The sequence below is a fragment of the Tachysurus vachellii genome, chromosome 13 (assembly GCF_030014155.1).
Source record: "Tachysurus vachellii isolate PV-2020 chromosome 13, HZAU_Pvac_v1, whole genome shotgun sequence".
Classification (NCBI taxonomy): domain Eukaryota; kingdom Metazoa; phylum Chordata; class Actinopteri; order Siluriformes; family Bagridae; genus Tachysurus; species Tachysurus vachellii.
Genome location: NC_083472.1, coordinates 5,764,193 through 5,780,502, shown reverse-complemented (window position 1 = coordinate 5,780,502; position 16,310 = coordinate 5,764,193). Strand labels below are relative to the sequence as shown.

The following is a 16,310-nucleotide window of genomic DNA, read 5'->3' as shown; positions in this document are numbered from 1 at the left end:
ATGCGGCCACTTTTATTTCATAACAGTGCAAAGGCACTTCCCACACAATGTCACTCAGCAATGCAAATCCATTCATATGTATTATATTAGTTAGATTAGCAGTACAGTGAGACGTTCTTATGTAAGATACTACACTTCTTCCCCCATAAAACACATGCTGCTTACAACGAACCTCTGCACAGACTCTGTGTTGCTTTCTAAAATACCTCACTTATATCTTACTCACTGAATCATTAAGTATATTATTCACAGGTAAATATGTTACCAGTTTTTTCTGCTCCCACAGAAAAATAATACTATTTGATGGTCATTTAAGTTTAGCTAGTGATGTAGTAAACAAGATGCAAAAACAAGATGCAAGGGGTTAATGAATGGAAACATCAGTGGTAATTAAACTGATGTTTTGATGAGTTCTGTGTGTCATGATCTGGCTAACTAGCTAACATTTTGTTCTGTATATAAAATAAAAGGTATTACATTTGACTTTTTACAAGTAAATAATAATGAATAGTCGTAGATGGAAAAGTTTTGCACTTTACAGAATCTGTTTTCTAAACCAGGATTTCTTGAACATGCTGAAGCTAGGGTTTTTAGGCTAATTGTAACGTCAACAATTAACCCAGTTTTGTTATAAATACATCTGTTTAAATATTAAGCTTCTAAAGTGCACAGTAAAATTTGTCTATTGTTTTATTCCTGAGATTTCACTACAAATTGATTTGTAGGCTACATGTTTTTGAGCTAGTGAGGTTTAAAATAAATGTTTAATTAAAAGATTAATTCATGCAACCAGACAAACAGATGAATTGTAAAGTAAATTAATAAATAAATAAAAATGAATGCCCTCTGATTAGATGCTACATTGAGAGCTATTGTTATCCAACAAAGGACAAAAAAAAGCCATTTGGCTTGCAGATCATACAAAAAGTGTTCTTGATTAATCTTTTAATGTCAAAATGATCAAAACGACAGCAGACCTACGCAACACGAAGTGCTTACTGTCCACGGTCGATAAGCCCATCTAGTGTGTATTGATAGCTAACATACACGGCACCGATAATTGCCGTTTAATGGGTGCCGGTTAGAAAAGCTCCATTTAGCATAATTGAATTTTTGGGCGAATAAATTGCTTGTTAATCAGTTGACGTGGACACAGTGAGATCTTGTCTGGCAGAATAAGCTAAAAGGATTATAGCTCTCATCCCACGCAGTCTTGTTCAATACGTCTATTTTTTTCTCATTTATTTCCTCACTGCTGAAAAGTCGGTCTGAAATGATGTCACGCGGTCTCTCTCGTATAGGCCAGCATTGAACCATAAATCTCATACACAGTAAGAAAAGAAACAGTTTTTTGTTGCTTAGGATTTCTAGATGATGTTCGTTCAAATGAAGCAGCTCCTTTCCTAGGATGATTAAGTACACATTAGGTTTAATTCTGAGTTTTACCATAAGCCACCATTATGCTGAATAAATAAACAGAGTAGATCATCAAACAAACAAAACAAATTCAATTAAGTTGAAAAATGAATGAATAAAAAATGAATTATTCCTTCATAATTTTTATATTTCCTATATATTTTTGTGTATATATTCCTATATATCTTTGTAATTCTATTTTTAGTCTATTTTTGTTTTATTTAATTAGATTTCTATATATTTATATGCATTTCAGTGGAGTAATATAATTATTTATGTGACCAATAAAACGTGAATTGCTTAATAATTAAAACTGTGTAGTAGTCAGGAATAGAAATAAGACGTAGAAAGGACTGACCTGTGCCGGAGCTGACCTGGCTGTAGCGGGAGCTGACTTTCCGAATAATGTTGTCGTGTATTTGATACCACTCGCTTTCAGTGTTGCATCTGAACAGAAACACAAAGTTAGGTGACATGTGACTGACGAACCTAATAAAGACAAGTGCTGAATCAGTACAATAAAGTGCTAACATTCAGGATCCAGTTTCCAAACCAGAAACAACAGTAATTGCAATTAAATGGTTTCAGGTGTTTCAGTGAATTTCAAATGTAGTACAAATATATTTTAGCTAGGCATTAAGATATAACCTCTCAAATCTCTTAAGCTTTAATGAACAGGTAAAATTGTACCAGAAAGCTGGAAGTGATGAAAATGGCAATATAATTTCACTCTGAACTAAAACTGAGATACTGTCTTACAAAATTTGTTTAAAGATGTGATCATGTATATTGGCAAAATTTGACATTTACAGGATAATCTCACCTTTATACTGTTAATCATGAAGACTGTCTTTGTGCTCATTCCAGGGCCTAGATTCACTTTATATCTGTTTATGTAATGAACATCTTTTCAGCACGCTTAATAATATCTGACTTTACTTTTCTATATCTGATTTATAATATCACTATTCAGTGTTAAAGGATTTTTCAAGTTTGGTTTCTTCAAGATTTCTCCCTTATGTGGTCTCAGGGAGTTTTTCCTTGCAACGGTCTCTAGGCAACACTAACTTGTTCATTATGTTTGTTAATCATATCCAGATTTCTATAAAGCAGCTTTAAGAACATGGCTATTACATGACCTGTATACCGAGCCTGTCCAGTCCAAGTTTTCATTCTAAACAACATGCCAAAGTTTATTGAAAGCCAAGATCTGAGTCTATTGAGAGCCAAAGTGGAATCGAGTGTGGCTCATGATTGGTTGGAATTAAAACCTGCACCCTCATCAGCCCTTTGCAGATAAGACTGAACACCCCTGTGTTATACAAAAAAATTATACTATGCTCATGGAAAAATCCTAAAGTCTATATATTTTAATGCTGTATAGTGAAAAGAGAGAGAAGTTGGACTCACGAGTAAACTTTAAGCAGGTGCTCGTCCTTGCAGTCGGCCGTCAGCAGATCACATATGTTGATCACAGCGCAGCCAAACGGACGTCTGTACTGCGTGTTACACACTGACTTCTTCTCGCCAGCAACCATTCGCCCTGAGGGTCACATGAGCGGCAGGCTTCAGGATAATAACTCAAGCAAAATAATCTAACACAGAATGGCAGAATCTGGTTACAAGCATCACACATGTTGGGATATGGTCAAAGTTCTGTCAGGAAATCTCCACCTCAGACTGACATGGTACGTCACGCTGCATGTCAGCTGTTTGCTTGATTTCTGACAGAACTAAACGTGTGGAGATTTTCCAGATGAGCAGTAACACGTACACACGCTTCACTTACCAGTACACAGTGAAATGACACGCACATGCAAATGGAAACTGGCGAACGCCACGAAGACACCAATACCACTGAGCGATATGAGGTTATGACTCAATGCACGTCATGCATGTCAACACACGCCAGCTACTCACACACTGATGGAGCATTTACAGAAAAAAACAGTTTACCAATCACATTTAACTTGAAGTGGCTTATCAGTTTGCCTAAAAGGTATTATTTAAATCCTGCCATTCTAGACCTTGACAGTCATTGGAATGCATGTCCAAATAAATCATACTGATTATGAAATAAAGTGTTCGTTTAGACTGTCACAGCGTATTAAGTGAGGTTTCATGTCACTCAAAAGGCATTGTGATAGGTCACTTTAAGGTAAAGATTACTTGTCGGGGTCAGCAGCTCTTACCTATTCTAAAAATATGAGCTACAACATATACATCTTTGCGGAGATCGCTACTTCCCAAATCCTTAAAGAAAGACAAATGTTTTATTCAACACTGTTCAAAGAAAGTCACAATTTTTTTTCCACTGGACATTAAAAACAAGAAGCGGCCCAACCAGGAATAAAAACTGGGTTTCGTTTTACATTATTTTTTTACCAAGAGACATTTTGAAGTGTAAAGTTAATGAGAGTAAAGGTGATTAAGATGCTACAGAACCAGGCTAGTTTTTCACCAGATAAAGTGTTGATGAATTTTCTTTACACCACGGTTTGGCTGAGAATCTGATTTGTCTTTAGAAATGCAAATTGTTTTTATTCGATTTTTCATTCACAGAGACTTGTATGATGAAAGCTACGTAATAAACAGAGTTAAAAGTGTACGTATAATCGCTGATGTGATGATATTTATAGAAGAGTCTCAGTTTTGTAACGCTCTGTAACAGCGGTCATGTTTATCAGAACAGAAATGTCTTCAAGACCGAGGAGTTTCTATGTTTCAATGCTTTCTGGTCTCTCTATAAAATGACAAGCTGAGCGAGAGAGGGAGAGAGAGAGAGAGAGAGAGAGAGAGAGAGAGATGAGATAGGCGGTGAGTAGGTGGTGAAAAAAATAGATAGATAGATAGATAGATAGATAGATAGATAGATAGATAGATAGATAGAGAAATGAAAGAGAGATAGAAAGAGAGAGAGAGAGAGAGAGAGAGAGAGAGAGAGAGAGAGAGCGAGATGAGATAGGCGGTGAGTAGGTGGTGAAAAAAATAGATAGATAGATAGATAGATAGATAGATAGATAGATAGATAGATAGATAGATAGAGAGAGAGAGAGAGATTTTTTTGCACTGGTAAAAAGCCACCCAAAATTCTTGTGCACGGGGAAAACCCTGTAAAATCTTCACATTTTATTCAATCCTGTTCTTTTCATGAACTCAAATCCCACCAATATGGTTTGACCTTGGAAACCAAGCTTACGTATAAAGCTGCATCTTTTTACTTTCAACAAAATCAATTAAACCATGGCTTTGAATCGTACAGAGCAGGAGAATCTCGAAACACTTTACTACAGGACAAAACATGTTTTCAATGTGAGGCAGTCAGAGCACAGGAGGTAGAGCACTAAGGGGGAAAGAAAAAGGGGGGAACCATCAGAGCACTTACAACAAAGAGCGTGCACTGCCTTTCTGTTTTCTCAGGTGACTTAGGAACCCCTTGCTTATTGAGGCGCACCAAAAACCTCTCGCTGCAATAAAGAGGAAGAGACAGACACACGAACCCAGAGACAGACAATGGCATAGACAGAATCAGAAGTTTGATTAAAATTAAAATCATGTGCAGCCCTGGTCAAATATAACAACAAAAACAAACAAAAAAAGAAACTGAAAAAACAGAGTTAATGCATTTACTCTGTTCATTATTTATATGTTTTGTGTATGCATGTGCATTTCTCCAGAGGTGTGGCTGAGACAGATGTATAACGATGACCTTTACTTTTGGGAAAAGTGTATTACGGTACCTAGCATCTGATTGAATTCAGGAACATTAACACAATTAGTTTTGTATTTAAATTTGCTTTCTAATCTCTAAGAATGTTTTTATAGAAATTATCTGTAATATGTTATCTCTTTTCTTTAAGGCCATTATTTCTGGACCACCTTCGGTTGTGAAGCCAAAATTCTTTCCATGACCTACAGTACAAGTTTTTTAGGTTCCCTACATTACCATGTTCTGATCGATCAATTCTCCACAGCAGCTACCTGATCGGTCGCATCTCCCTGCTGTCGTAGATAAAGAAGAAGACCTCGAGCTCTTCGGCCAGGCTGCAGTTCAGCAAACTGTTGGTCTGCAGGAACAGGTGATGCATGTTGGCCTGAAGCGGAGGCTCTCGCTTACGGTGCCGCCGCTCCATCTGACCAAAACACATGACAGTAAGCGTCTAAACGTACTGTATAATGGAAACTATACTGTATGACAAGGCTAGACTAATGAAACACACACAGTAATACACATATTGAAGCAGAATTACACATAACATATACACACAGTAACAAAGAGTACTTGCAGGTATGTATCTATCTATCTATCTATCTATCTATCTATCTATCTATTTTTTCAGGATTTGTGCAGAATAGCTCAATAACTGTTGCATAATAACATGGCACTCCGGCTGGCACAGGCGACCCAGATATGTTCCAGCAGTGGCTAGATTTGGAAAAAAAAAGAATGAATAATCTCCTTGCAAACTTTCACAGTCTGAAGCTATGATTGCCTGGTTCTTTCTCTCTGGGTTCAGACTAATGCATAAGAAAAATTGAATGTGATTTTCTTTATTATTTGATTAGCAATTATTTCAGATGCGTAGCTGATGGGGATTTAGGGTTTGAATCTGAGCTTAAATTAAGAAAGAAAGTTCCGTCTGCTTATTCAGTGGGGTTTGGGATAGCGCACAGACTGTGCACTGATGATATGAATGCTTGATTACTGATTTGTACAGTCAAATATTACATTAAGTTAATATAAAGTGAATGCATGCGTAAATTTGTTTAATGACATTTTAGAGGCTAAAGGAAGCTGTGGTGAGGAACAAGTATTTTCCCCGTTTCTCTGACTAGACACTCTGAGGTCATTGTTAGTGAGGTGATGGCTGACGTACCACAGGTAAAGAAAAAGAAGTGTGGATCTGGTTTTATAAGATGAAATGCCATTTTTTCTAGCATGTCTGCCTCACACCTCTATGGTTAAAGGATCAGGTTCTGCCTTTGCTTTGTGTGTGGTGTTTGCATCTTCATCCCAGTGTTCAGGGGTTTCCTTGGGTTTCCTCCGTCAGTCTAAAGACATTGTTGGAGTTTTATTTTGATTGTCCTCTTAATTGTCAGTAGTGTGTGTGAGTGCATGCAAGAGATCGTGCCCTGTTTTGTGTTAGTCCATGGTGTACACCATCTTGTGCCCCGAATCCCCTGAGACAGACTCCGGGTTCCCTGTGACCCTGTGTAGGATAAGTGCTATGCAACATGTACTGAAATGGATTAATGTCTTTTTCCTTCTAGTGCTAACATTTTGTTCCAGTCATGTTAAGTAGAACTGTCTACACCTAATCTTGCTTAGATGAGAATAAGAGTCTGTGATTGTTTCTCTTTTTGATCTTTTTTTTCCTTATTCTACTCATTCATTCATTCATTCATCTTCTACCGCTTATCCGAACTACCTCGGGTCACGGGGAGCCTGTGCCTATCTCAGGCGTCATTGGGCATCAAGGCAGGATACACCCTGGACGGAGTGCCAACCCATCGCAAGGCACACACACACTCATTCACTCACGCAATCACACACTACGGACAATTTTTCCAGAGATGCCAATCAACCTACAGTACCATGCATGTCTTTGGACCGGGGGAGGAAAACGGAGTACCCGGAGGAAACCCCCGAGGCACGGGGAGAACATGCAAACTCCACACACACAAGGTGGAGGCGGGAATCGAACCCCGACCCTGGAGGTGTGAGGCGAACGTGCTAACCACTAAGCCACCGTGCCCCCCCTTATTCTACTCATTTATTTCTAATTCTAGTCTAAAGTGTGAAATTAAGCAGGGTTGTTTGAGCAATCTGTCATGATTGTTTTTTTTACACTGATTTGTTTTTAATTCTATTTAATTCAAATTTATTTGTATAGCGTTTTTTTACAATTGACATTGTCTCAAAGCAGCTTTACAGAACATAATCCTGTAAAAAACATTTTAAGAGTGGAGCCTAGTTTATATCTGAGGTCTGGAGATGCTGCAGAGATAGTTATGGAGCTAATATTGTTACTATAGTGACAGGAATCTTGATGAAAATGTCTCTTGAAAGAGGCTCCTTTGTGTTAAGTTCATACAGGTCAGTGTAAAGTGTCAGCTGAAAAACAAGAGAGAAATTTAAAACAATACATATTACAAAAACTCTATTTCTCTAACTTCTATTATCATTTCAGATTCTTTTTGGGGCTAAAAATCCCTCCATCCATCCATCCATCCATTCATCCATCCATCCATCCATCCATCCATCCATCCATCCATCCATCCATCCATTCTATACACTGCTTATCCTACTGGGTCACAGGAAACTGGAGTCAATCACAGGAGACTCAGGGCACAAAGACAGGATATCAGTACATCACAAGGAGCAATCACACACACTCACACACATAATCACACACTACAGACAGTTTCTGGGGGATGAAACCGGAGAACCCAGATGAAACCCCAAGGCACAATGAGAACATACAAATTAGACACACAAATTACAGAGGTGGAAATGGGGCTGGAATTAAAGAGTGAATATTAATGAGTCATCTTTTATAAAAAATATTTTATCAGGTCAACTCTGTTCATGCTGTAATGTACTACAGGAGTGTTTTTTTATGAACTTTATGAAATTTATGAACATTAAATTTCTAATTACAAATTAAAAGTCAAAACCCTTGGAAAATGCAACCTATACAGACCAAAGTATCAATTTCTATTTACCGCTAGACATGAGACAGTAACAGAAAAAACAAATCTGAAAAAAAAATTTAAAAAAAAAACGAAAAAAAAAAAACCCCCAAAAACACCATGCTGGGTACCAAACACTACCATTATCGTTCCTTCCAATATCATGTGATTTGTCAGAAATCCCCAAGATTTTCCTCACAGAAAATAATCGTGTTTTATCACACAACTTAATCATTCACTCATGTGAGCTAGTCCATGGATAAAATCTACAGTAAGGCTTGGGCACAATTTAAAAATTCAGAATTAGTTTTTTTTTTTAATAAATATCAATATATTACTTGTAAAGAGCAGCAAATTGTAAGAAATCATTCTAATTAGTATTTAGCGTGATTGCCTTTCAAATGTTATCAGTTCTCTCAGCTCCACCATTGTGAAAGATTGAAAGGAGATGTTTTGTTTTGTCAGAGAGCCTTTAGGACGTTTTATCAGATCGATGCCTACCAACAAAATATGATCACTATTTCTTTCTTACAAAATCCAGCTTTTTTATTGCAGATAAAATAAACATTGCAAAATAATTTGAAGATATGCAAAAATAATATTTAATGAAAAAAATTAAGAAAATTAAAGAATTTTTTTTTACTAAAATTAGATATTAAATATTTTTTTTATATATATACTGTATATAAATTACATATTAAATACATTTTCTATTTATAATGTATATAATGAATGTTTTACTTAATAATTAATTTCAGCTCTATATGGCTCTCATCCAGCGTTGTTCAGTTAATTATGTCCGATGTGAAAATAAAAGAAACTGCAAACAGAGCAAAAGGATCAGTTTCACACTGCAAATGATTCTGCAAATGGTTAAATAAGTGTGACAGCATCCTAAGCTGTTTTAACAGCATTATACAGTGATAAACAGTACATTTTTGTCTCTGTGTCTGTATCTGTTGAACCTGTAGGAACAGGAAGAGTGTGTATTGTGTGCTTTCTGTACATGAACACAATGGGAGGATTAAAATAATGCAAGTTTGCAAACAGCTACTTAATGTACTTAATTACTATCATTTTCCTATGCAAGCATGACTCGCAATGTGTGTGTGTGAGTGTGTTAAATAAAGAGCACAGAGGAACAGGACTGGGGGCTGTGGCGTCAGACCGGGATGCAGTTGCCGTGGTAACGCAGCATAGACCTCTGGCAGCAGTGGAAGGGTGACTCATGAGTATTGTGTGTGTATGTGTGTGTGGGTGTGTGTAAAACTAACCAAGCGATAGAGCTCGGTGACGCTGATCTCATCTGGGTCTACCATACTGAAGTCCCGCCTGGGGACCAGGTCCAATCCCAGCTGCCTGTAATACACACGCACGCACACACACGCACACACACACACAGAATTCTAGTTTAAAGCATTAATTTGCATAAACCACATGTTCAGCATGGTAACACAAGGAAGCTGTCAAAAATAATTAAAAACAACAATACAGATCTGCGTAATTCACAATACACACAATACTAACCCTTAAACCATATACACACCCATAATACCAAACTGTATGTTACTGTTCTAATGCACTGATGACACAAACCGAAATCTTGATCTTATTTCCCCTGAGTCACTGTAAACAGAATACTGGGTTATTTTGTTTTGGACATTTCACACTGCTTATACTTTACCCTGGGTTAATGATTAATCCTGGCTCTTCATAATTTGACGTTTCACACTGTACGATCCTAAAACTTGGATTAACCTTCTCATTTGCATATTTACTCCGTCAACAACCCCTCATGCTTTCGCATGAAAAATTAAATAAACAAACAAACAAACAAACAAACAAATAAATAAATAAATAAATGAATAGGTTTTCACATAAATCCTCACTGGTTGTTGTAAGCCACAACACACACTTTATCTGTAACACTGTACACGTTTGGTTCAGCAATGTGGGGTGAAACCTGTAGAAGTGATATTAACCTTCTTCAGAGCAGATTTTTATTTCGCAGGGTAAAAATCTGTTCTAACACCGCTTCTAAATTACAAGTGTGAAACCTTCCTCGACCCTGGGGTTAAAAGCAGAACGATGATATCCTGGGTTTAAACATAGTGTGAGAAGGTGTAGAATCTTTAAAGTTTACTAAGCGCACAGAGCAGTATCGGTGAGCATGGTCATTAAAATGAATGCGAGGTGCTCAGGAGAGTGTTGAGAAAGTGTCGGACATGAGAGCACAGAGCACCGGGACATGCACACGTTAATCCCCCTCCATCACCAGGATGTCCACTTTGCATGGAAGTCAAGGTACAAATCCCTGAACCTTGTGCTTATTTTTAATATAAATTCAATTGAATTCAAATTTATATGTATTTTAACAATGGACATCGTTTCAAAACAGCTTTACAGAATGTAAGAAACATAAAACAAAAAGTTCAATATTATACAAAGATTAATATTATATAAATGTTCAAGATTAATAATAGACTTATATTTAAATGTGTTTGTATTTATCCCTAATGAACAAGCCTGAGGTGACTGAGGCGACAAGGAAAAACTCTTAGATGGAAGAGGAAGAAACCTCATGAGAGGAACCAGACTCAAAAGGGAACCTCATCCTCATTTGGCTGACACTGGAGGGTGTGATTATAATGATACAGTCCGACAATTGTGTATTGATGAGGAGGTTGTTGTCCTCAAAGACTACATGGAGTTGGCATCTCTTAGAATCTCCTCTACATCATCATGCATTTCTGTCTGAAGCTTTTATCTCTTGACACTCACTCGTTGCCCCAGTCGAGTCTTGCTACAATGTGCTGTTTGATGTCAGTTATACGCTCCTGGGTCAGGTGACCGAGCAGGACCTGCTGTCTCAGCTCCAGGATCTCTGTCATTACATGCCAGAGTCTGTGAAAGAGCTCGGCCTCGTTCTTCTACAGGTGACAAGAACAGAGAAAGTCGACAGGCAACGGTTAAAGGAATAGTTGTGCTAGATATCTATTTTACTCTAAGTTTCTATACAGTAAATAAATAATCAGGACGTAGCTAATAAATGAAAAAAGAATATAGCAAACAAACGGAAATCTTCATTTTAATAAATATTTCTGCCCCAAACTACAAGCAGTTCTTTACCAGCATTATGCAGATTTGCCAATATCTTTAAGAAAATAGTGTGTATTTGGAATCATACTCCTAGCTTTACCTCCAATTTTCTGAACAGTTCCAGAAAGATCATATGTGGACAAACTGTGTACAAACCGATCTTTCTCCAAACTGTTCCGTTTAAGTGAGAATTGTAGTAATGTGACCAATCATCATGAGTGGTGTATTTCACACATCATCCCAAGTCAATTTACTTAATTCAAAGTTAATTGCTTACTGTGTTCACTAATAGCACCCGGAAGTCAAAATATGGTCAAATGTGACAATTCTGTCAGATATATGGCTATTCTGTTTGTGCTACATTACCACATAGAGCTGTTTCCACATGGTACCCCAGTCTCTCAAAGTCACCGTCATCTCCGTGATGACCGACTCCTCCATCGGTATGACCGTCTCAAACTGCCTGTAAATAACACACAGAAAAATATGTCACACAAACACACAAAACCAAAAGATTCCACAAAGCCATCTTTCCCACTGACCGTATGCCTCATTATAGGGTTGTATTCAACAATGCTACTGAATGTTCAGACTGGATTTTCAAAAAAGTCTTCCTGACAGAAAGCTTTCTGCCTTCTCAGTAACATGATGCTCTTACCCTTTGTTCTTAATGTGGGCTTGTTTCAGATGAATGTAACTGCTTGGGAATATTCCCTGGAAAAAAAAACACAGCATAGACATACAGTGGTGTGAAAAAGTCTTCCTTCCTGATTTTTGCACTTTTGTCACATTTTAATGTTTCAGATTATCAAACAAATTTAAATACTAGTCAAAGATAACACAAGTAAGCAAAACATGCAGTTTTTAAATGAAGGTTTTTATTATTTAGAGAAAACAAAATCCAAACCCACATGGCCCTGTGTGAAAAAGTGTTTGCCCCCTAAACCTAATAACTGGTTGGTCCACCCTTAGCAGCAAAAACTGCAATCAAGCTTTTGCGATAATTTGCTGTGAGTCTGTTACAGCGCTGTGGAGGAATTTTGGTCCACTCATCTCTGAAGAATTGTTGTAATTCAGCCACATTGCAGGGTTTTCAAGCATGAACCACCTTTTTAAGGCCACGCCATGGCATCTCAATAGGTCATGATCAGGTCAGGACTTTGACTAGGCCACTCCACTCCTTTAGCCATTCAGAGGTGGACTTGCTGGTGTGTTTTGGTTCACTGTCCTGCTGCAGAACCCAAGTTCACTTCAGCTTGAGGTCACGAACAGATGGCCGCACATTGTCCTTCAGGATTTTTTCGGTAGACAGCAGAATTCATAGCTCCATTTATCACAGCAAGTCTTGGTCCAAGTCCTGAAGCAGCAAAACAGTCTCAGACTATCACACTACCACCACCATATTTTAGTGGTGTTATGATGTTCTTTTTCTGAAATGCGGTGTTACTTTTAAGCCAGATGTAATGGGACACAAACGTTAAACGTTAAACATTTGTCTCGTCAGTTTCAAAAGTCTTGGGCATCACCAAAGATGTTTTCTGGCAAAACTGAGACAAGCCTTTAAAGTATGTTCTTTTTGCTCAGCAGCAGTTTTCATCTTGGAACTGCCATGCAGGCCAATTTTTCCTGGTCAGTTTGACCTTATCTAAGGCAAGTGAGGCCTGCAGTTCTTCGGATGTTGTTGTGTGGTCTTTTGTGACATCTTTGATGTGTCATCGCTGCGCTCTTGGGGTAATTTTGGTCGGCCAGCCACTCCTGGGAAGGTTCACCACTGTTCCATGTTTTTGCCATTTGTGGATAATGGCTCTCACTGTGGTTTGCTGGAGTCCCAAAGCTTCAGAAATGGCTTTATAACCTTTTCCAGACTGATAGATCTCAATTACTTTATTTCTCATTTGTTCCTGAAATTCTTTGGATCTCAGCATGATGTGTAGATTTTGAGGATCATTTAGACTTCGGGGGGGAAGCACTTTTTTTACACAGGGCCATGCAGGTTTGGAATTTTTGTCCCTCCATAATAAAAACCTTCATTTAAAAACTGCATGTTATGTTTATTTGTGTAATATTTGACTAATATTTAAATTTGTTTGATGATCTGAAACATTAAAGTGTGACAAACGTGCAAAAAAAAAATAAAAAATTCGGAAGGGTGCAAACACTTTTTCACACCACTGTAGCTGAGCAAAATCAACAAATACAATTTCTTTCTAATCACACTAGGCCAGAAAATTTAACAGACACACTGATGAAACAGGAGATAGTGCTCTTTGGTGGTCAGAATCCATAGATTAAATTTTTACCTTCATTCTCGTTCTTTCGTATGAGGACAATTTCAGCATTATGGATGTGACATTTGAACTCATATTGACTTGCAAACAGTCTCACAGTCTGTACAGGATTAGCATCAGTGACCTTTCAGCGAGAACACACTGCACACTCAAAAAATAGATATCAAGATATCTTCACACACATGATTTCTGAACCGTCCGTAAATATTAAAAGCTTTGCAGAAAACAAGGTATATGCTGTATATAATGTATATCTGTATAATGACAGAAAATATATATATTTTTAAATATTCTTATCTTTAGTGTTACAAAAGTCGCACAATGAGTGAAACCATCTGCTATGCATAAAATGTCATATGGCTGTGCTGTCCTCTGAAATAAAATGCAAGGATAAACAAATTAAATAATGTTGTAAATACTTATAAAGTAACCATTTATTCTACAGCAATGTTGAATTCTCAATTCTGATTGGTCAGAAAGTGTTGTTCGTTTCTATAGTAACAGCACGTTCACAGGACGTTGTTGATATGGTTAACTTTTTCTGTGAGTAAATATTTATTCAACATTTATGTGTGAGACGTATGTTTTTCCCTTTGTTGTATAAAATTACACATAATTTTACACATGTCCCACTCCATACAGTAAATGGAGACGTTTGGACATGACAAAGACATTCAATGCCTAACAATGGACATGGACATAATCTGGCCTCTGGAAAAAGAAGTAATAATAAGAATTGCTGATGTATAAAAGGAATAAAACACTTCAGAGCATTGTATGATACACCAGCACATCATTCCACACCACCACTCAGTTCACAGCACTTATTCCACTACACATTTAAATCTATTCTTCAGTTTACAATTTGCATGCATACCAATACAAAGAGAAGTCAATCAATTGAGAAGTGACCTGCCGTGTTTCTCAGAACAGATGAAGCTTACCTTGACATTTGGATTCTTTACAACGAATCCTCTGTACCATCCTGAAAGGACAAATGGTGACATTTGAGGAAATCACATCTCTGTTTTGTCAAAAGGCAGGTGTCATTATGGGAAGTTAAAAATGGCTCATTGGTTATTGAAGTTTTCAAGGTAAATGATTTATACTGCACAAGAGCAACATAAGAGCTCGGTACGTTCTGTTCTTGTGCAGTACGAGAAAATATGTACGAAGATTGCCCTGGATATCGATGAGAAAGCTGTTGCACTTCGACTTCAGTTTAACAGCAATTACAGACAAAAAAAGTGGGTAATTAGGAATTGACTCAATTACAATAACACTTCTACTTAATTATATTTAACCCCCTAAAGCTTTTATATGCTATAAATCATCTATTTCATGAAAAACTATTGTAATTATCAATATTGAAATTATTCATCAACTGTAGAGTCCAAGCTTTGTTAGTAACCTCAGAGCTTCGTTAAAGGACATCACTGATGCGATGCTTTAGTAAGCACTGCCTGTATTTTCAAAGAATATTCTCTTAATTACCTTCACATTTCTCCAAAATCTGCACCGTGTCGCCGATCTCCAGGGGCAGACCATGCTGAACCGTTCCACGAAAATTTGCCAGCACTGAAATGGCAACAGGGAGCTTATTAATAATGGCACAGTCTTCAGAGATTCTACAGCAAGGAAACAGGGTGCACAATACACACTCACACACACTCGAAAAAAATCCCTTCTCGGTAACGAGAATTAGATTTCACGATTATGCTTCCTGAGCTGATAAAATGATGCAAAAATTTAAGTCATTTCCGATCACAGCTATCTGTCGCGGACCATGTGACAGTGAAATTTTTTAATACAACAGAGAAATTGAGAGATAAAATGCCTTGCTCAAGCAGTGGACGCTTGTTTGTCCTGGGATTCAAACTCACAACCCTCCGATCAGTGGCTCAACACCTTAATCATCTAAGCTACCACATGCCCACATAAACATGTCGTGCTTCGTATACGAGTAAACTTTCATTTTAGCATACTTAACTAGCTAGGGTGCTATCTAAACAGTCAAACAAGGCATATTTCAGTGCCAAAGATGACGATGGCTTCCCTTTTTAAGTCTTTTTACTCTTAAGATTTCTACCTCATATCGTCACAGGAAGATTTTCCTCACCTCAGTTACTTCTGGCTTTATCATTATGGACAAATAAAAATTACAATTTTAAAAGTTTGTGACAATGTCCATTGTTAAAAGCGCTATTGTATTGAATATACTTATCAGTGAGTCTTTACCAACAATATAATGAACTAGATATTAAAGGAAAACAAACCCAAATAAACAATTTTTGACCAGTTTAAAAATCTCAACTTTAATCTTTTCCAATTTTCTCAAATCCATTTTTCGCTGTTATTTTTTTTTATTATTATTATTTAGCTCAATCTCAAAACTTATTCACTTCCCACTCTCAGATTTATTTTACCCACATACAAGGTCCTCACAGCATGGGACAGTGGAGGCAGCAGTGCTTAGAAATGGCAGGAAAACCCTCCTTACATACATACTCATCATCCTAAAGTCATATCTGATGTATAGCATGTAAGGTCAGCTTTAAGAGCAGCTCTAACACAAGCCATAAATATGGAACATCCCTGGAAATGGTGCAGAAATTCATAAGGCTTGTGTCACCACCTGCCAGCAAGCAGAAGGTCTATTATATACCAACGTCAGCTTTTTATAAAGAAAAAAAAAACCAACAAATCTGCTACACAGTGCCCGCAGCCTGTCAGCGTTTTTCCCCAACACATATTGCAGCAAAGTAACAAATCTGCTTCATTGAATCTACAGAAAGCACACACGAGACAGGAGGT

At 37.3% G+C, this 16,310-nt stretch overlaps 1 protein-coding gene across 1 annotated transcript in view; it reads right to left on the bottom strand.

Annotated features, from left to right (window-relative positions):
• The window catches only part of dock4 (dedicator of cytokinesis 4), an 80,384-nt gene that overhangs the window by 47,171 nt on the left and 16,903 nt on the right, over positions 1-16,310 (bottom strand). Inside the window, exons 2-12 of the mRNA XM_060885677.1 lie at positions 14,991-15,074; positions 14,441-14,481; positions 11,867-11,922; positions 11,575-11,671; positions 10,891-11,039; positions 9,384-9,468; positions 5,398-5,549; positions 4,802-4,883; positions 3,609-3,669; positions 2,827-2,959; positions 1,775-1,863 (exon numbers count right to left, since the gene is read on the bottom strand). Coding sequence (XP_060741660.1) covers positions 1,775-1,863; positions 2,827-2,959; positions 3,609-3,669; positions 4,802-4,883; positions 5,398-5,549; positions 9,384-9,468; positions 10,891-11,039; positions 11,575-11,671; positions 11,867-11,922; positions 14,441-14,481; positions 14,991-15,074 — 1,029 coding nt within the window. The remainder of the gene's footprint in view (positions 1-1,774; positions 1,864-2,826; positions 2,960-3,608; positions 3,670-4,801; positions 4,884-5,397; positions 5,550-9,383; positions 9,469-10,890; positions 11,040-11,574; positions 11,672-11,866; positions 11,923-14,440; positions 14,482-14,990; positions 15,075-16,310) is intronic.